Genomic DNA, 22,556 nt, shown 5'->3' on the forward strand with positions numbered 1-22,556 from the left:
TGAAATAGGAGGTCATCTGGGATGTCCTGGAGTGGAATTGATCCTCCAGGGAGCAGATATGGTGGAGGAATTGGGAGTAAGGGATCTCATTTTTACAGGGGTTGGGGTATGGGGGAGGGTGGAGGTGTTGGGAGTTGGTATAGTCAAGGTAGCTATGGGAGTCATTGGGTTTGAAATAGATGTCTGTTTTGAGATGGAGACGGAGTGGTCCAGGAAGGGGAGGGAGGTGTCAGAGATGGTCCATGTGAACTTGAGGTCAGAGTGGAAGGTGTTGGTGAAGTTGATGAATCATCCAACCTTCTTGTTGGAGCATGAGGTGCCGCTGATACAATCACTGATGTTTTGTAGGAAAAGGTGAGGTATGGTACCAGTGTGACTGCGTAAGGCGGACTGTTCCACGTATCCTATGAAAAGGCAGGCATAGCTGAGGCCCATGCGGATATCCAGGGCTACCCCTACGGTCTGATGGTAGTGGGAGGATTCAGAGGAGAAGTTGTTGAGGGTGAGGAACAGTTCCACCAATTGAATGAGTTTGAATTGAAACCATTTTCTGATATAGGGCTCTGCCCTGAAACGTCGACTCTTCTGCTCCTCGGATGCTGCCTGACCTGCTGTGCTTTTCCAGCAAAACACTCTTGATTCTGATCTCCTTCATCTGCAGTCCTCACTCTCTCCCAATTGAATGAGTTTGTCATTCATGAGTGTATAGTGACTGGATGTCTATGATGAAGATGAGATGTTGGGGACTATTCCCTCTATGGCTCCCCCATTTGGTCCATATCCCCTACCAACCCACCCTCCACACCCGGCACCTTCCCTCCCCGCCGCAAGAGGTGTAAAACCTGTGCCCACGCCTCCACCTTCACCTCCGTCCAAGGCCCCAGAGGATCTTTTCACATCCAACAGAGATTTTCTTGCACATCCACCCATCTCATCTACTGTGTCTGCTGCTGTCAGTGTGGTCTCCTCTACATTGGGGAGACAGGACACCAACTCACAAAGTGCTTCAGAGAACATCTCTGGGACACATGCACCAAACAACCCGACCACCCTGTGGCCGACCACTTCAACACCCCATCCCAGTCCCCCAAGGACATGCGAGTCCTAGGTCTCCACCACTGCCACATCAAAGCCACCTGCCCCATTTTCCGCCGCAGGACCGTTCAATCACACGGCATCAACATCGACTTCACTAATAGTTTCCAAACCTCCCCTCCCCGCATCTCATCTAGATCCAAGCCTCCAACTTGGCACTGCCTTCTTGACATTTCCTACCTGTCAGCTCTACCCTTCACACTGACCGATCACAATTACCTCCACCTGCCTTTCCACCTATCTCCCCCCCCATTTATCACTCATCCCCCTTCTGACTCCACATTCCAGATGGAGGGCTTATGCCTGAAACAGCAACTCTTCTGCTCCTCAGAGAATGCTGCCTGACTTGTAGTGCTTTTCCAGTGCCACCCTTTTCGACTATAGATAATACATAGTCCATTCTATAGTGGAGTCCACCTATTGCCTTTAATCCTAGAGAAGGTCCTGAAAGATTTTACCTATGCCTCTTCTGCCCAAGTTAATCAAATACATCTCCATTATATTGAGGCTTTATAATTCCTTATTAACCAATTCCCCTTGCAATTATTTGTACCATTTCAGCTGCTTAGAAAATAATAATTCCCAAGTGCGTTCAGTTAACTCCATCAGTGCTTCCTTATAATCTTCAATTCTGTTTCTAAATTTATATTCATACAGTTCCTTTAAAGAGGTGTTAATTGACAGAGCATGAATAACCTCCACAAGGAGAAGTGTTGCCATTGTCATGTGAGGAAAAATAATTCCTTCTATTTGAATTAACTGACTGTCTTTAATACTGGGCTGTATTTTCACAATCAGTGCTCATGGTATGTCTGCAGCTAAATTATGCATTCCTCATCGCATTTTAAAACCTCAATCACATCTTCTCACAATCCTTTTCTGTGATATACCTGAGTTGCTTCATTAGATTAATGGGAGACTCTACAAGGAGATGTAACCTTGTAATTAGTCATTCGGGGTGATACCAAGGGCCACAAGTGAATTTCTTTGCATTTGTGTTTCAAACGCCGACTGACAGCAAATTTCCCTTCATTGGATACTGCAGGCCAAGATGAGATCCTTATACTGGCCCCTGTTACATTTGGGGATTGCAGCTGATGGGAAGTTGTCTCACGCTCATACATAACATAAACTGTCCTACATCATTCATGAGCAGTAGTGATTTTTTGAGTCTCCACTCGGTAAATCAACTTTTCTTAAAGCCCACTGAATTTGTCAAGCTGGTCTAGCATTATGAGCTGGATAACTGGGTGGCACAGTGGCTCAGTGGTTAGCACTGCTGCCTCACAGCACCAGGGTCCCAGGTTTGATTCCAGCCTTGGGTGACTGTGTGGAGTTTGCACATTCTCCCTGTGTCTGGGTGTTCCAGTTTCCTCCCACAGTCCAACAATGTGTAGGTCAGGTGAATGGGCTGTGCTAAATTGCTGAAAGTGTTAGGTACATTAATCAGAGGGAAATGGGTCTAGGTGGGTTATTCTTTGGAGGTCGGTGTGGACTGGTTTGGAGAAAGGGCCTGTTTCCACACTGTAGTGAAACCAAAACCAGTTGTGTTAACAGCTGATCAACAAACACTGTTAGATAGCAACTCATAACAGATTAACAGTGGATATTAACAAAGATAAATAGATCTGAATGCTCCTAATTTGAAGTTGAGGCGAATGTGAAAAGCAGGGTTGAGTGAGTAATGAAACATGTGCAGAGAGGCCAGTGCAACACTGCTGTCATGAAAGTAAAAGGTTCAGTCAAGCTTTTCATTTCCAAAGCCCATCAGAGGCAGTTAGCAACTCTTTTCATTAGAAAATAATATGGTTTTCCAGTTTTGAAGAAAAGGCATATCGGTTTTGAAATGTTAAATTTTTTTCTTGCTCATAGAACATAGAAAAATATAGCGCAGTACAGGCCCTTCAGCCCTCGATGTTGTGCTGATCCAAGCCCACCTAACCTACACTAGCCCACTTTCCTCCATATGCCTATCCAATGCCTGTTTAAATGCCCATAAAGAGGGAGAGTCCACCACGTTACTGGCAGGGCATTCCATGAACTCACAACTCGCTGAGTAAAGAATCTACCCCTAACATCAGTCCTATACCTACCACCCCTTAATTTAAAGCTATGCCCCTTGTAATATCTGACTCCATACGTGGAAAAAGGTTCTCATGGTCAACCCTATCTAAACCCCTAATCATCTTGTACACCTCTATCAAGTCACCCCTAAACCTTTTTTTCTCCAATGAAAACAGCCCCAAGTGCCTCAGCCTTTCCTCATACGATCTTCCTACCATACCAGGCAACATCCTGGTAAACCTCCTCTGCACCCGTTCCAGTGCCTCCACACCCTTCTATAGTATGGCGACCAAAACTGCACACAATACTTCAGATGCGGCCGCACCAGAGTCTTATACAACTGCAACATGACCTCAGGACTCCGGAACTCAATTCCTCTGCCAATAAAAGCCAGTACACCATATGCCTTCTTCACAGCTCCTTGAATGCTTCCAGACTGGTTGAGTTTCTCCAGCATTTTCTGTGATCTAATTGAGTTGCTTAATTAGATTAATAGGAGAGTCCACAAGGAGATATAACCTTGTAATTAGTCATTTGGGGTGATATCAAAAAATATTTTAGCTTTAGGGATAAGGTGACTTTACAGAGCAACGAGTGAATTGCCCAATAGACAAAGGAATATCTAATCCATGGTGTTTCTTGATAGGATAAGCAAGGAGATGCAGAAACAATTATGACAGATCTATTTGTTGCATGGATTGTGCTGTCTGCAGAATGAAAAATGATGAGGATGAGTTGAAATCTGAGAATTATTACTAAATCAGACTTCAAGATGTTATTTTGGATATTTCATGTTATTGTATTTGTTCTTCATTATAATACCACAGGATGTGGATCCTGTAAACCATTGAGGAAATTGGAGGATCACTGGGATTACCCTCTGCATGACAGCAAACACAGGTGTCACTTGAGACAATAGCTTAGACTTGACTAAACCTAGTCTCAGTGGAACCCTAACAACTGTGCTTGATAACTATTACAGAACAAAATTAAATATAACATAGTTAATATATTAACTCATCAAAAGAACACCATTGTTATTTTATTTCTTGGGAACAATCTCTTTCAATTGAAATCAGTTCATCTTCAGGATTCACGGTAACACTTTGGAGAAGGTGACTTGTGTTTTTGAAAAAAAACTTGCATTAATATTGTCCCTTTCTGAAAGCTCTTTGAAGCCAATGAAATGTATTCCCTGTTGTAATGCATGAAATGCAATAGCCAGTCTTCATCCTGCTGTTTGTGCAAACTTGCAACAGGATTATAACCAATAATCTGTCTTTATGATATTGATTGAAGGTTAAATATTTTCCATGATAGTAGGAGTAAATTCTGTGGGGAGGACTCTTCCAATCCTGGGCCATTCACTGGGAATGAAACTTAATTAGATGGGCTGGCGGCATCCAAGCACCTCCCCATCTTCCTGTCTTTGCTCTGTTTAAATGTAGTTTTTCTGCTACTGACAATTGGTCAACTAATGACCAGTTAAGGGCCTGTTCCTGCCTAGGCTGAGATTATTTTGGCCTGTGGTGGGATGAGAAAAAGTCGGTCTAACTGACTGGTTAACAGTGCAGGTCGGCTGACAATTTGGTGATAGGTTGGAAGTGGGGTGATACCTCAAAGTGTATTAAACTATGAATGACTGAGGTACTTGATCTTGTCACAGGGGTGGCAAGAGTGAGCTACCCCTTCACATTTGCTTCTGATCCCACTTGAGAAAGTTCACCACCAACAAGATACATTTACTTTTCCTGTAGGGAGACTATGAGCAATTATACTGGCAGTAGTCACAGTCTCCTTGTGATGCTGCTGAGGTTTGGAGCTACTGACCTCTGATTTGTTACAGAGGCACACTTTCCCTGCATCTGAATTCTGGTACGTTTGCTGGCAACGAATCAGCTGTCTGATCACCAGAAGATCTGGCAGTCCTGCCCTCACAGACTGCAGATTTCTCTCTTCCAAACTCTCTTCTGGTTTTAGACTTAACCCAAAATCAGTCTTTGAAACTCTGCAACCTGATCATTTACCAGAAAGCAGATGAGGTTACGGTGTAACATCTTACACAAAAATTGGCTCCTTCCGGACTGTACTGCAGTGAAAGCTTTTGTTTAATTGCAGTCAAAATTATTTCAATGTGTTTCTCATTTATTTTCAGCTCTCCTCTGTGATGGAATTGTTGGAAGGTGCCATCTTTGGATTAGACCTCATAAAGTTACATTCCATTACAACCAAGCTTATCAAGCGCATTGAAAAATTGGAAGAGGTAAGGCAGTCTTTGTGTGGAGCCGCAGAAAATGGGGGAGATACTAAATGAGTATTTTGCATCAATATTTACTGTGGAAAAGGGTATGGAAGATATAGACTGTAGGGAAATAGATGGTGACATTTTGCAAAATGTCCGTATTACAGAGGAGGAAGTGCTGGATGTCTTGAAACAAGTAAAGGTGGATAAATCCCCAGGACCTGATCAGGTGTACCCTGGAACTCTGTGGGAAGCTAGAGAAGTGATTGCTGGGCCTTTTGCTGAGATATTTGTATCATCGATAGTCACAGGTGAGGTGACGGAAGACTGGAGGTTGGCTAACTTGGTGCCACTGTTTAAGAAGGGTGGGAAGGTCAAGCCAGGGAACTATAGACCAGTGAGCCTGATGTCGGTGGTGGGCAAGTTATTGGAGGGAATCCTGAGGGACAGGATGTACATGTATTTGGAAAGGCAAGGACTGATTAGGGGTAGTCAACATGGCTTTGTGCATGGAAAATCATGTCTCACAAACTTGATTGAGTTTTTGAGGAAGTAACAAAGAGGATTGATGAGGGCAGAGCGTTAGATGTGATCTATATGGACTTCAGTAAGGTGTTTGACAAGGTTCCCCATGGGAGACTGATTAGCAAGGTTAGATCTCATGGAATACAGGGAGAACTAGCCATTTGGATACAGAACTGGCTCAAAGGTAGAAGATAGAAGGTGGTGGTGGAGGGTTGTTTTTCAGACTGGAGGCCTGTGACCAGTGGAATGCCACAAGGATCGGTGCTGGGTCCTCTACTTTTTGTCATTTACATAAATGATTTGGATGCGAGCGTAAGAGGTACAGTTAGTAAGTTTGCAGATGACAGCAAAATTGGAGGTTTAGTGGACAACGAAGAGGGTTACCTCAGATTACAACAGGATCTGGACCAGATAGACCAATGGGCTGAAAAGCAGCGGATGGAGTTTAATTTAGATAAATAGGAGGTGCTGCATTTTGGGAAAGCAAATCTTAGCAGGACTTATACACTTAATGCTAAGGTCTTAGGGAGTGTTACTGAACAAAGACACTTTGGAGTGCAGATTCATAACTCCTTGAAATTGGAATTGCAGGTAGGTAGGATAGTGAAGAAGGCATTTGGTATGCTTTTGTTTATTGGTCAGAGTATTGAGTACAGGAGTTGGGAGGTCATGTTGTGGCTGTACAAGACATTGGTTAAGCCACTGTTGGAATATTGCGTGTAATTCTGGTCTCCTTCCTATCGGAAAGATGTTGTGAAACTTGAAAGAGTTCAGAAAAGATTTACAAGGATATTGCCAGGGTTGGAGGATTTGAGCTACAGGGAAAGGCTGAACAGGCTGGGGTTGTTTTCCCTGGAGCATCAGAGGCTATGGGGTGATCTTATAGAGGGTTACAAAATTATGAGGGGCATGGATAGGGTAAATAGGCAAAGTCTTTTCCCTGGGGGCGGGGAGTCCAGAACTAGAGGGCATAGGTTTAGGATGAGAGGGGAAAGATATAAAAGAGACCTAAGGGGCAACATTTTCACTCAGAGGGTGGTACATGTCTGGAATGGTGGAGGAAGTGGTGGAGGCTGGTACAATTGCAACATTTAAGAGGCATTTGGATGGGCATATGAATAGGAAGGGTTTGGAGGGATATGGGCAGGTGGGTGGGATTAGATTGGGTTGGGATATCTGGTCAGTGTGGATGGGTTGGACCGAAGGGTCTCTTTCCATGCTGTACATCTCTATGACTCTACATAATGAGCTGGCTACAATTTGGTACCTAGTCCAAGTGGATTCTCTTGGGTGGCGATAATGATAGTGATAAAATAGGGTAGTGAATGTTAGAAGTGTGTTTAACTATGAGAGGTTTTGTAGCAAACCCAATCCTGCAGATTTCGTTTGCCAGTGTCACGGAACAGCCTCTGAAAGAGGGAAGGCAGAGGGAGAGTCACCGAGGTCACAGTCTGTATCTCCTTATGGTAGGTTTTAGAACTACACAGAAAAACCATTGAACCCAAATAGTCTGTAATTGTACTCCCACTTCATATCATAGCAACCTATCACAGTGTCCTTTCAAACAAAACTGAAAGAACTGCTGTAAATCAGAAATAAAAACAGAAATGGCTGTAAAAACTCAGCAGGACTGGCAGCATCCGTGATATAGAAATCAGAGTTAACATTTCAGTCAGTTTTGAGGAAAGGTCACTTGACCTGAAATGTAAACCCTGATTTTTCACCACAATATCCGTTTATTTTTTGCTCCCTCATGTAATAACCTAACTTCTCAAACATAGGGTGGTACAGTGGCTCAGTGGTTAGCACTGCTGCCTCACAGTGCCAGGGACCTGGGTTCGATCCCAGCTTTGGGTGACTGTCTGTGTGGAGTATGTACATTTTCCCTGTGTCTGCGTGGGTTTCCTCTGGGTGCTCCAGTTTCCTCCCACAGTCTAAAGGTGTGTATCTTAGGTGAATTGGCCAAGCTAAATTGCCCGTAGTGTTTTGGGTTGTGTAGGTTAGATGCATCATTCAGCGGGATGGATCTGGGTGGGATACTCTTTGGAGGTTTGTTGTGGACTTGTTGAGCCAAATGGCCTGTTTCCACACTGTAGGGATTCTATTCTATCCAATCGATGTTGGGCAGAATTGTAAAGGAGCCTGAATGATGTCAGCTATGGCAAGAATTGTGACAGAATTGGTTGGCAAGTCGGTGAGGCCTATCTTGAGGTCAGGAGCAGCATGCTGTTTTTTTATTATTGAAGCAAAGAAGTGCAGATGTTGGAGATCTTAAACGAAGACAAAAAAAATGCTGGAAAACTCAGCAGGTCTGGCAGCATCTCTAGAGAAAGAAAAACATAGTGAGTTGAGTGACTTTTTGTCAGAACTGAAACCAGCTAGGAAAGGATGATTTTAATGCTGATGAGTGAGATGAATAAATGGAGACAGTGCCCAGGAGACAGAGAGAGAGAGAAAGAGAAAGAAGAGAGGTAAGCAAAGGGATTGCTGATGATCAGGTGGGAGAGAGATAAATACTGAATGGATACGAATGAGAAATGTGAATGGCTGCAAATGGATTGGCTGTACTAGGAGCAATGTGTACAAAGTGGGACTTGGGGTGTGAGATTAGGTAGTGAACATGGAGGAAGGTGTTCACATTCTGAAACTGTTAAATTCATTGTTGAATCCTGAAGGCTTTAAGGTACCTAGGTAGAAGACGAGATGTTGTTCCTCCAACTTGTGTTGATCTTTGCTGGAGCACATGCCTGAGACAGAAATGTTGGCATGGGAACATGGTCGTCTGTTGAAGTGGCTGACGACTAGACGCACAGCGTCTTTCTTGATGGACAGAGTGGAAATGTCCTGAAAATTAGTCACCCAGTCTGCATTTTATCTGTCCACTGCCGAGGAGACCATATTGTGAGCAGTGAATATGGCAGACTATATGAGATGAAGTGCAGGTAGATCACTGGGGCCTTGGATAGTGAGGAGCGATGAAGTAAACGATCAAGTATTGCACCTTCTGCGATTGCATGGGAAGATGCTGTGCAAGTGTGGGGTGGTGTTAGGTGGAGAAAGACTGGATGAGGGTGTCTAAGGCGGACCAGTCCTTGCAGAATGTACAGAATGGCAAGTTGGGTTTTTCACTGGGCAGTGATGACTTACCAATTGAATGGGATTGTAGCTTGTTAAATTAACTCTTAAAATACATAAAAGGTGGATAAATCCCCTGGACCTGATCGGGTGTATCCTAGAAGTCTTGAGAAGTTTGGGAAGAAAGTGCTAGACTTCTTGCTGAGATATTTGTATGATTGATAGCCACAGATGAGATGCCGGAAGACTGGAGGTTGGCTGATGTAGTGTCACTATTCAGGAAAGGTGGTAGAGAAAAGCCAGGGATCTATAGACCAGTGAGCCTGACATCATTGGTGAGCAAGTTGTTGGAGGGAATCCTGGGATTTATATGTATTTGGAAAGGCAAGGACTGATTAGGGATAATCAACATGGCTGTGTGCATGGGAGATCGTGTCTCACAAACTTGATTAAGATTTTTCAAGGAGTAATAAAGAGGATCGCAGAGCAGTGGACGTGATCTATATGGACCTCAGAAAGGCTTTTGAGAAGATTCCTCACGGTAGACTGGTTAGCAAAGTTAGATCACATGGAATATAGGGAGAACTAGCTATTTGGATACAGAACTGACTTGAAGGTAGAAGACAGAGGGTGGTGGTGGCGGGATAGCTTTTCAGACTACAGGCCTGTGACCAGTGATTTGCCACAAGGATTGGTGCTGGATCCACTACTTTTTGTCATTTACACAAATTACCTCAGAGTACAAGGCAATCTGGAACAGATGGACCAATGGGCTAAGGAGTGGCAGATGGAGTTTAATTTGGGTAAATGTGAAGTGTTGCATTTGGAAAGGCAAATTAGGGTGGGATTTATATACTTAATGGTAATGCCCTGGGTAGTGTTGTTGAAGAGACCTTGGAGTGCAGGTTCATAGTTCCTTGAAAGTGGAGTCACAGTTAGGATAGTGAAGAAGGCGTTTGGTATGCTTGCCTTTATTGGTCAGAACATTGAGTATAAGAATTGGGAAGTTATGTTGTGGCTGTACAGTACATTGATTCAGCCACCTTTGGAATACTGCATGCAATTCTGGTCTCCCTGCCAAAGGAAAGATGTTGTGAAACTTGAAAGAGTTCAGAAGAGATCTCCAAGGATGTTGCCAGGGTTGGAGGATTTGAGCTAGAAGGAGAGACTGAATAGGCAGGGGGCAGATAAATGGCAGATGGAGTTTAATCCAGGCAAATGTGAGGTGATGCATTTTGGAAGTTCAACTACAGTTGCAAATTATATAGTTAGGAGAAAGTGAGGACTGCAGATGCTGGAGATCAGAGTCATGAGTGTGGCGCTGGAAAAGCACAGCGGGTCAGGCAGCATCTGAGGAGCGGGAGAAATAACATTTCGGGCAGAAGCCCACTGAAGGTCTTATGCCGGAAACATCGATTCTCCTGCTCCTCGGATGCTGCCTGACCTGCTGTGCTTTTCCAGCACCACACTTTTGACAAATTATACAGTGAATGGCAGAATCGTTTGGAATATTGATATGCAGGGATCTGGGCGTGGGGGTCCACAAATCACTGAAGGTGGCAGCACAGGTAGAAAAGCCTACGGTTTGCTCACCTTCATTGGAAAGGGCATTGAGTATAAGGGCAATTATAAAGCAAGTTATGGTGCAGCTTTATAGAACTTTAGATAGACCACACTTGGAATAATGCATACAGTTCTGGTCATCACATTACCAGAAGGATGTGGATGCTTTGGAGAGGGTGCAAAAAAGGTTTGCCAGGATGTTGCCTGATGTGGGGGATTTAAGCTGTGAAAGAAAGGTTGGATGGACTGGATTTGTTTTTGCTGGAACACAGGAGGTTGGGGGGGTGGGGGCGACCTGATAGAGGTTTGTAAGATTGTGAACGGCTTGGATAGAGTGGAAAGTTTAAGGCTTTTTCCCCAGGGTGGAGAGATCAATTACTAGGAGATACAGTTTCAAGGTGTTGGGGGGGAGGTGAGTCAGGGGGAGTTGTTGGGAGTGGAGTTTGAAAGAGATGTGTGAGGCAAGTTTTTCACATAAAGAGTGGCGAGTGCCTCAAACGTGCTGCCAGAGGAGGTGGTGGAAGCAGACACAATAGCAGCATTGAAGAAGCACCTGGATGAATATATGGATGGGAAGGGAACAGAGGGATACAGATCCTGTAAGTGAAGATGGTTTTAGTATAGAAGGGCACATGTGTTGGTGCAGGCTTGTAGGGCCTGTTCCTGTGCTGTATTGTTCTTTATTCATTATTCAATGCAGTTTGCACTCATACAAAACAAATTGTAAGATTCAGTCCACTGGTTAAAATAAGTAACACCATTCTATGTGCACCAACACATTTTCCCTTCTATACTAAAACCATCTTCACTTACAGGATCTGTATCCCTCTGTCCCCTTCTCATGTGGCAGTATGATTCATATTCACTGGAGAACAATACCAGTGGTGACCTGGAACAAGGCATTTGATTGGGGGAAAATTGAAGCATGTGGGGAGTTGAAGAGATACCACAGCTGTTATTTTGTTAGAACCATTGAAAGTTGTTGACTGAACTTTAAGTTATTCACTACGTCTTACCACACACCAAGGGTACAGACTTTACTAACAAAGAAAACCTGTTCAAGTGTCAACCATGGTTTAATTCACAGAAGTGCAAGAAGTGCTTTCCCTGATGTTGCACGCACATCAAAAAGCCAGGCACTTTTTGCCAGACCGCAATTTGTTTATCTTTCCTTTTGTTGTGTGACTGACCATTGGCACAGAGCTATGGAAAATCCTGGGTAACCTTTCCACTCATTTTAAAAACAGGCAGTGACCTTAGGGTCTAGCAGCAGCTTTGAATGATTTCTTCAACAATTAAAGCCCACAATTCCTCCTCCATGATTCTACACCCTTGTGTACTCTCTCATGCACAGTTTTTTTGATTGAGTTACAGACAACATTGAGCATGGCAAATCAGCATAGAAATAATCCGTTAGATCTAAAGCAAATTAGTATGAAATTCTTTGTCATCCACTCAGGAACTTACAGGTCTAGTCATATTGTTGGTTGTGATATTTGATCCTCAGAACGTGTTTTGAAGAGGATACAAAAAGTCCTCAATTGTATAATTAAGTTAACTGAATGGGTAAAGATTTGGCAGATGGAAAGTTAGGTAGGAAAATGTAAATTTGTTCACTTTGACAGAGTAGATGCATTTCAAAGGGTAAAAATAATTTCAAATGACAGAATCAAAATCTGTAGTTAATTAGAAATGTTAAACATATGATCAAACTAAAAGAAAAAGCAAATCTATGTGCAAAAACAGGTGGATTAGAATATTGGATAGAATATAAAAGAAACAAATGACTGAACTATTAATAAGGAGGGAAGCATTATGCTACAAGGAAAATATAAAAACAGATAGTAAGAGTTTCTATTAATAGTTAAAGAAGGGAGAGGTAGTGGCATTGTGGTGATGTTGCTGCTGGTAATCCAGTGCCTGTTTTGCTGGGGAGATGGTAGTTCCAGGATTTTGGCACAGCAACAGTGGAGGAACAGCGATGTATTTCCAGGCTGGTGGTGGTTGTGAGTGTGGGAAGTACTGTGTAGGGAACTTTCGCAAATTGCTGTATCATAATGATTCTATAAACTACCAGGTCATCTTCAAATTTGATTTGCTCTATTAATGTCCTTTAGGAAAGTAAATCTGCCATCCCTAGTTGGCCTGGTCACCGCAATCAAGTTGATTATTAACAGTCCTCTGAATTAGCTAGTATGCCACTTAGCTGTGAAGAGGTCCCTCAATAAATGCCAGGCGAAAGTGAGGACTGTAGATACTGGAGATTAGAGTCAGGAGTGTGGTGCTGGAAAAGCACAGCAGGTCAGGCAGCATCCAAGAGCAGGAGAACATATGTTTCGGGCAAAAGCCCTTCATCAAGAATGAACTCTCAGCTACCTTGCTCCCCAGCCCAAGCCCCAGCCCCCTCAATAAATGCCAGCCTTGCCAATCACACCCACTTTTTATTATTCAATGAAAATATAACCTTTCCTCATCAAGCAGGTATACTCTGCCAGAAACAGCTTTCCAAAAATAAGAATTATGCCAAAGTCATAAATTTTTCCCGTAGGAGGTCTCGGCATTGCTCCCAGAATAGAGTAAAGGCAAGAATAAAGAGACTATTCTTGGGCTCATTTCAGAGTCTGGTATCAGTCAAAGCTGTATGGACACAGCACCTGAGCCCTTTGCATCGTTCTAATATTAATCGCCCACCTCCTGGCCCACCCTGACCTCCTGACACCTACTCGAATGACATGCCCAGCAAAGGAAACTTGGTCTGATAATTCCTTCTGGAAATTTTGGGATCAACTTGTCCTTGCTTGCACTAGATTTTGTTGGATGGATTGCAAGGGCGAATTCCTGCTGACGGCAATGATGCTTAGGGAAGTTCAGATCCAGTATCCATCCGGAGTTTAGAAGAATGAAGGAGGGTCTCATAGAAACTGATAAAATTCTAACAGGACCAGACAGGATAAATGCAGAAAGGATGTTCCTGACAGCAGGGCAGTTCCAGGACAGGGGTAACAGTCGAAGGACACAGCCAAAAGTCTGAGCTGAGACACAAAGTTTCTTCACCCATAGATTGGTGAGCCTGTAGAATTCTCTGCCAAAGAAAGTGGTCGGGGTCAAATGTTGAATGTTTTCAAGAAGGATCGCTATTAGGGCTAAAGGGTTCAAAGGATATGGGGATAAAGTGGGAACAGGATACAGAGTTGAATCATCAGCCATTCAGTGATCCTAATGAATGGTAGACCAGGCTCAAAAGATTGTGTGGCTTACTTCTGCTGCTATATTCTATGTTTTCTATTATTATTTAAATGGAGGCTACAGAATACTGCAGAACAGATGGACCTGAATGTCCTTGTACATGAAAACCGTATGTTAGAAAGCAGGAATGGCAAGTACAGCAAACATTTTATTAACCGGTACTTATGGGACCAGGAATGTGCTGGAAGATCAAATATTCTGGACAATCAAGAGGTCCTAATAATCAACGTAAAAACACACACTAAGAAATAGAAACATAACACAGCGGGTATGCGCATCACTGTTATACCTTATTTATAGCATTAATCAGTTAAATAATAATGCAACTTTGCCTAAAATAAAAGGGCAGAGAGCCCTCTCACTGACACCGTCAACTGACTACTCGGACTTCGCGGGAGAGTGCAGTATTTGAGGAGAAATTGACTCAGAATTGAGTCAACTATTGGTATTTCATGTGACCATTCGATTGAACAAATATTTACGTTGAGGTATAAATTTAAAACTAGACAGAATAAAACAATAAGCCTTAGTAAAATACAGTCAACTACAGGTATATAATTTTTTCTCGGTTTAGTGTTGGTTCCGAAGGTGTTGGTTAAAACAATGTTTGTTGTAATTAAAAGGCACGTGGAATACTTTATTGGAAGGTTAATAGAATATAAACAGTAGAGTGGGCATTGACGAGACCACACATGGTGTAAGTACTGTGCGCAATTTTGGTCTCCTGACTTACGGCAGGCTGTACTTTTACTGGAAACAGTTCAGAGAATGTTCACTTAGCTGATTTTTGGAATGAACAGATTGTGCTATGATTCTCATTCCTGATGAAGGGCTTTTACCTGAAACGTCGATTTTCCTGCTCCTTGGATGTTGCCTGACCTGCTGTGCTTTTCCAGCAACACTTTAATCTTGACTCTAATTTCCAGCATCTGTAGTACTCACTTTTGCCTAGATGGTGCTATGATCAGAGTGGGCAAATATTATATGGAGTTTTGAATTCATTAAAATGTAAAATATTCTGAGGGGGCTTTACAGGGTTGGGGTTGGTAAGATGTTTCTTCTCATGGAAGAATCTAGATTGAGGGTCAGTCTGAAAACAAAAGGGTCTCCCTTTTAAAATAGAGATGAGGAGAAATTCATTCTTTCAGAGGATCATAGGTGTTTGGAATTCCTTTCTACAGACAGAAGTAAAGATCATGTCATTGAATATCTGAGACAGACAGATTTCTGATTTACAAAGTAGTCAAAGGTAATGGGGGCAGGCAGGGATGTGAAGTTAGGGTCACAATCAGTTCAGCCATGATGTTATTGAATAGTAGAGCAAGCTTGACGTACCAAATGGCATTCAGTTACTTTAGTTTTTTATGATCTATCTCTGCAATCTTCTCCTGCTTCATAACCCTCCCATAACATGTGTTCTTCTAGCTCTGGCCCCTTATGACATGCCTTAGAACCAACTTCTTTAACCAAGCTTTTGGTCATCTGTTGTAATACCTCGCTACCTAATTCAGTCATATTTTGTTTTGTAACATTCTAATGAAGATCTTTGGGACATTTTATTATGTTAAAGGGATTATATTGTGTAAGCACAAGTTGTTGTAACAACAAGCTCTATAAGACTTTAGTTATTGTGTTCAATCATGGTCGCCACATCACAGGAAGGATGTGGAGCTTTGGAGAGGGTTCAGAAGAGGCTTACCAGGATGCTGCCTGGATTAGAGGGTTTGAGCTGTAAGGAGAAACTAGAAAAACTTGGGTTCTTGGGTTCTTTTCTCTGGAGTGGTGGAGACTTGGGGGAGACTTAATAGAAGAGATGCATAAATAGGGTATACACTCAGAATCTTTTCCCCAGATTGAAATGTCTAAAACTAAGAGGCATGCATTTAAGGTGAGAAGGGAAAGTTCAAAGGGATGTGAGGGGTAAGTTTTATGTTACACAGATATTGGTAGGAATCTGGAAGTTGCTGCTCGTGGTAGTGGTGAAGGCAGATACAATTGGGGCATTTAAGGGACTTTTAAATAAGCATGTGAATATTGCAAGGAATGGAAGGATATGGACCAAGGGCAGGCAAAAGGGATTAGTTTAACTTAGCATCATGTTGGCATAACATTGTGGTTCGAGGGCTGTACAGTTCTGTGTTCTAAGCAACAAACAATATTTTATCCAATGTATAACAGTCTTTCTTAAAACACACATTTCCCCTCACATTTGCGATGTTATATTTTGGCTGTCACTTTGGTACAGTAAATTATTCTACTAATTTTGCAGCATATTGAGATTCACATTGACATTCATTTACACATTCACAAGCACCAACGTAATAAAACTGCACAAAATACCTATTAAAGGAAACAGCAAAAACATTCAAATTAAAGTACTGAACATTCAAACTAATTAAGCTGCTTAAAATAGGTTTTAAAAGTCTTTTTAAATGCGCTTACTTTATGTTTAAATGGAAAGGATGCAGTCAGGTAATCTTGTTGCTAACCAAAGCGCAAAAATTTGTCAAGATTATAAGGAAGTTATCAAGCTTCCCATCCATTGCTAGATTTATACTTAAGACATTTACAGATGTACACCTGTCCAATAAGGCATTTCTTGTGCCTTATGCAAATGGCTGTTTCCACAAACGAGCCCACACTCAATAATGCAAAATGTAGCCATTTGCTTGAAGGAATCAAGCAATTCCTATGCCAGTGGTGAAGAGTAAATCCCTTATCTTGTTTAAACATTCATGTAACTATTGACTGCAGCTTTCTAACTGTGACCTATCTATTTCAGGCTAAAAAGAGTAGTCATTGGAGTTAGAAAGAATTGTGAAATTAAACTAACCATTAATCAATCCTCAGAAGTAACAAGAAGTCCACTGAAAAACCTGCTTCTACCAAATCATTAAAATGTTAAAAACTGCTCATGCCTTAAAAAGTAAGAAAAGATCATGCGAGAACATGGTTATTCAGAGCTTCATCCCCTTATCACTGTGGCATGACAGCTGAACCATGTCAGTGCACATGGGAAAGAATAATACTTCTTATCCCTATCAAATAGGGTCTACACATGGAGTTGCCAACAAACACTAGCTACTTCTATCCTGCTTGAAATGGCAGCTGCAACAAGCTCCTACTGCTTGACCTGCAAGGCATTCCAATTGGTACAGCATGATTAAAGAGGCAAGTGAGCTTAATTCCAAAAAGTATCTATCACACTAGACACACATGCAGTTGGAGAATAAGTGAACTTGCTGACAGATGGGATCACTTTTGCTTAAACCATGACCAGATGAATGTTTCTGGCAACTCTGTCTGAAAGAACAGTAAGTGGTTTTTGAACAGGTTTCGCTTCTATTCACGAACTGCCCATTTATTTGGATCTGGGTAATGGCCATTAAGTACAAATAGTGTAATTGTGCAGATGGGCACTGATACACGGTGTTGTCAAGAAAGGATTGTAATTTATTAGGTCCACGTTAAGTGGGAATTGCCATTTTGAAACAAGGTTGAAAGGAACAAAACTAGGGATCATCAACATAAAGTAGTCATTCAGAAATTAAACAGGGAATTTACCTGGAGTGCTAGAAATATGGAGTGGTTACATGGCGAGTTGTCCAGAAGGATTCATGGGAAAGTTTGATAAGTATATATAAAGAAAAGCATATAAGGGTTCTGCCAGTAGAGCTAGATGAGTAAGGAGGTTCAAGTGCAGCATAAAGACAGACAAGGATGGTTGGGCCTGATGCTATGCTGTACATTTTATATAAACTAACACTATAAGCCTAAAAGGGAAGATTAAATCAAGCGTTACCTTGCAAAAGATAACAGAAAGTGGCTGAGAAAATTAGAGGAGCACTTGAAGAGTAACAATATTCTGGAGTGTGGGTATTGTGATTAGAAAACTGATGTGGGACTAACATCGTAATGAAGGGACTGTTGGTGGACAATGTTTGTGATTTTGTTTCTTCAATTACTAGTCTTTGTCCAATTTGAATCCTATGGGCTGAGTGATTTAGAAAATACTGTTTATAGTGCTGTTGCTTAATTGATGAAAGAACCTTAAGGCTTTATCGTGGTGTTGAAATTTTTATGATTCTGTGAAATAATATGATAAGTTGATTCAATGCTCAAGTAGCATTCTAAGGAGGATTCTTGCTTTGAAACTTGGGAGTTACTTTATGGAAAAATAGCACACCTTGCAGCACAATGCTTATTCAGGGAATAGTGCTTTATTGAATTGATTTTTAGTAAGAGGCATCAGAAAATGTTCTTCTCCCCCAATGCACCTAAATAAAGTTTCCATTTCCCACCAAAGTTGTCCTCCCTTAATGAGATTGGTAGTTGATCCCAATTAAGATCAATTACTGGTTCCTGTTGCGCTGTGTACTCACAGCAGTCAACGTGTAGATTGGGTCTGACCGACAACTGCTCTTGTTAACTTTTAAGTGTGGCGTTTATGAACATTGCGCCATTCAGGTAAAAACAAACTTCACAAGAGCGTTATAAAACAAAGTTTGACATCAAATTATCAAAGAATACATTAGGGCACAAAAAGTAGGTTGAAGAAAATTTTAAAAGGCAGAAAGGTGGAAGGTTTCAGCCAAGGTAATAACCTTGAAATTAAGATGTGTAAATTTTGTACATCTTGCTGCCTAACCTTGTACAAACCCCCTTATAGTTTTGATTTAATCCATGGGGTCTCCACATTGTACCCACTGTCCAAATGTGGCTCTGGTTTCAACTTTTGTGATTTTGTTTCTTCAATTACTAGTCTTGGGGTTAACTAATTTGGAAAAGGCTGTATAGTGTTGAATTCTATGGGCTGAGTAATTTGGAAAAGGCTGTATAGTGTTGTTGCTTCATTGATGAAAGAATCTTAAATTAGGGAAGAAAGAACTGACAGTCTTGCATTTATGTCACACTTCCAATGACCTTAGAAAGTTGTAAAAGTTCTTTGTTACCAGTTAATTTGGATTGTAATGTAGGAAACAGCAATTGATTCATGCACACAAGCTATGAACAGCAATGAGATAGAATTCAGCTGATTTGTTCAAGTGATGTTGATTGAGAGTTAAATATTAACTGGGAATGGGAAGAACTCTCTTGTCATCAAATAATACCTTGATTTTTTTTCATGTCAATTTGTAAGATACTTGTCTACCCCAATGTGATTTATTTAATAGTCTCATAGAACCCCTACAGCGTGGAAATAGGTCCTTAGGCCCATCAAGTCCACACCAACCCTCCAAAGAGTATCCCACCCAGGCCCATTCCCCTATTACTCTACATTTAACCCTGACTAATACACCTAACCTACACATTCCTGAACACTATAGGTAATTTAGCGTGGGCAATTCACCTCACCTGCACATCTTTGGATTGTGGGAGGAAACCGGATCACCTGGAGGAAACCCACGGAGACACAGAGAATGTGCAAACTCCACACAGACTGTCGTCCAAGGCTGGAATCAAACCTGGGTCCCTGGCACTGTGAGGCAACAGTGCTAACCACTGAGCCACCGTTCTATATAAAATGAATCAATTGCATCCAAAATCTATCAACAATAACTGGGTACTTATTCAGATGGTTCTCATAACACACAGCAACAGAACAGATGTAGAAAAGGAGGTGTGAAAAGATGATGCTGGTTGTATTTATAGTGTGACAAGAGCTTTAAGAAGATGCCATGAACAATAAAGTCTCATGGACACTGGTATATTCTCCAAATAAGATAAAACCATAATTACCCACACAAAGGAATGCCATATCACAAGCATACTGAACAATAGTTCTAAGCAGTTAGCCATGCTCATAAAACTCTTTCAGACTATCAAGTCAGAAACCTCTACAAACTTGACCTCTCTTTGTTAAGTTCAGTGAACCAATTGTCAGTGAAATTGTTGTTGAAACAGTAAATTATTTAGTAACATTATGGTTTTAGAAGAGGTTGGTTCCCAAAACTACTTTTAAGGCTTAAGATGTAGCAAATAGCTCCCCACCACCTTTATAATATTGTAAATTTCACAGACACTGTGTAATTAGTGGTATTTGTGGTCTATGAATCAATATGCAGAATATGAGGTATACTAATTTAGTGATTGAAGTACAAGACAAAAATTCAAATCAGGAACTCATCCTGGGAGGCTGTAAAACTGTAATCAATAAAATTTGCTAGATTTGTGTAAAGATTCAGCTGGTCCACATCTGCTTGTTGTTAATGTGATTTTGGTTATTTTCTATTATAAGGGTGCTTTCAAGCCATATGTAGATTGCTGCTGAGTTACAGGAATAAACTTGAGAAGCAGAAGAAAGGACCAACCAAAAACAAATAAATGAGAGAAGACCGACTGGCTGACAGAACAGGGCAGCTAACTGATCTCCCCTTCTCTTCAGGTATATCCTATGAAAACCTCCACGGAAGATGTGCCAATCACTGGTTATGTCAATGAGGTTCAGAATAAGATGGAGAAGAAGGAAAATTGCACTACCCCTCACAGATACACAAAGGAAGAAATGATCGACATGAGCACAAACTTCCTGCAGAGAGATGCTGCAGCCACCTACACACAGTCTGAGGTAAGATATCAAGCAAGTGGGTAAATAACAGCATTTTGACAGCTCAGTCACATTTATATATCTTTTGTCAGTTTGAAGAGCTGCTGAAGGAGATAGGGATCCAAGCAGAAAAACAACAATGACTACATCATTTGACTGTTCTAGGTTTAGGATCTTGAACCTAAACACTCTCCTCAACTCCCACTCCAACATGACAGGATTGGCATGTGATTCATTCAGGCATGGGTAAAAACTCCAAACTTGAAACAAAAAAATGACCTTGAGGTTTTGTGCTTACCAGCATTGGGGATAGTTAATATTGGAGCATGTGCCAAAGGTCTAAGGCAGGTTTATGTTTGGGTTTATTTCGCTTAGATGACAGCACCCTTGTATCCTGCTTCTCCATGTTTTAATTCAGCTCCACTATCCTGGAGACAGAAATGTTTTGTTGGAGTACAGAAAATAGGGCTAGGATTTAGCCATTTGGTCCCTTAAGCCTGCTCCACTATTCAGCTAAATCCTGGCTCATCTGCTAGATCAATGCTATATTTTAAAATATCCTCAATATCTATAAATCTATCCACCTCTGTCTCATATATTCTTAATGACTGGGCTTGCACAACTCCCCAAGTTAGAGAATTCCACCTCCAAAGTCCATTTTATATTTGCTTTCAATTCTAATTTTCTGTTCTTTTACAGGTTTTATTGGCCTCCTTTGCTGAATTATAAAGACTCCCAATCCTCAGGCTGACTACCTTTTTTGGCAATCTTTTCCTCTGATCTCATACAATCTTTAATTCTCATTCGCCATTGTTGGATCATGTTTCCTGATAGGGTTTTATGCATTAATGGAATGTAAATTTGTTCTTAACCATTTATTAATTTCTTAAATGCTAGCAATCACCTGTCTACTCTCATACCCTTAATGTAATTTCCAATCCATCACTATCTATTTTTCCCTCATAACTTTGACCATAAGATAAAAGAGCAATATTAGGCCATTCTGCCCATCAAGTCTGTACTACCATTGGTTCATGGCTGATATGTTTCTTAACCCCATTTCTACCTTCTCTCTCGCTAATCAAAAACCTATTCATCTCTGTCCTACATGCACTCAGTGACTTAGCCTCCACTGCCTTCTGTGGCAATGAGTTCCACAGATTCACCATTTTCTGGCTAAGTAAATTCTTCCTCATTACAGTTCTAAAGGCTTGTGCCTTTACCCTGAAGCTGTGCCATTGGGTCCGAGTTTCTCCTATTTGTGAAAAAATGGCCACATTTACTCTATTCGGTCTTCTCAATACCACTGTTGATTTGACGTTGTACGAACAAGGCAACCCGGTCCCCTCTGCCTGTCTTTTTGATAGGATGCATATCCTTGGATATTTAGTTCCCACCCCTGATCCCCTTGGAGTCACATCCCTGTCATTCCCACATCGTATCTGCCAATTTCAATCTGCGCTAGAAGCTCATTGACCTTGTTTTGTATTCCGTGGGTATTTAAGTACAACACCCTCAGGTTTGCATTGACTGCCCCCCTTCTCATAGTTGTCCCCTTATCTGCTGAGCAAGAAGTTAGATTCCTAATCTTTTTATTACACTTTGTCCTATTATTTGCTCTGGAAACTTTAATAACCTCCCATAAATACGTCATCACTTCAATTTTTCAATAACGTTTATGCAACCAAACTCAATATACCACTAATTAGCTTAAAAGTCGTATCTACAATGACCCATGAATTTTAACCTTTTTCTCCCACACCAGTCTTTGAGCCACACATTTAACCCTTTATCCTTGTTGATTCTGTGTCATTTAGCTTATGGCTCAGGGAGTAATCTGGAGATTATTACTTTTTCAATTCTGTTTTTTAATTTAGCTCATAGCTGCTCATTCCCTCAACAGACCGTGTTTTCTCTTCCTCTCTGTATCATTAGTACCTCCATGCAGCATGATAACTGGATCTTTCCCCTTACACTTCAAGTTCCTCTGCAGCCTAGATGAAATATTCTGAACCTGAGCACCAGGCAGACAACACAGCTTTTGGGACTCTTGATGCTGACCACAGTGTCTATTCACCTGACTATACTATCCCCAAATACTACCACAGTTATCTTTTCACCTCCATCTTGAGTACTACAGTGCAATGTTCAATTTGCTCATCCTCCCTACAGTCCCATTCTCATCCACACATAGAGCAA

The 22,556-nt window shown here is 41.5% G+C and overlaps 1 protein-coding gene across 1 annotated transcript in view; it reads left to right on the plus strand.

Annotated features, from left to right (window-relative positions):
• The window catches only part of LOC132818951 (olfactomedin-like protein 2B), a 78,867-nt gene that overhangs the window by 8,704 nt on the left and 47,607 nt on the right, over window positions 1-22,556 (plus strand). The window contains exons 3-4 of the mRNA XM_060830101.1: window positions 5,315-5,422; window positions 20,196-20,378. Coding sequence (XP_060686084.1) covers window positions 5,315-5,422; window positions 20,196-20,378 — 291 coding nt within the window. The remainder of the gene's footprint in view (window positions 1-5,314; window positions 5,423-20,195; window positions 20,379-22,556) is intronic.

Source organism: Hemiscyllium ocellatum, chromosome 9 (genome assembly GCF_020745735.1).
Source record: "Hemiscyllium ocellatum isolate sHemOce1 chromosome 9, sHemOce1.pat.X.cur, whole genome shotgun sequence".
NCBI lineage: Eukaryota > Metazoa > Chordata > Chondrichthyes > Orectolobiformes > Hemiscylliidae > Hemiscyllium > Hemiscyllium ocellatum.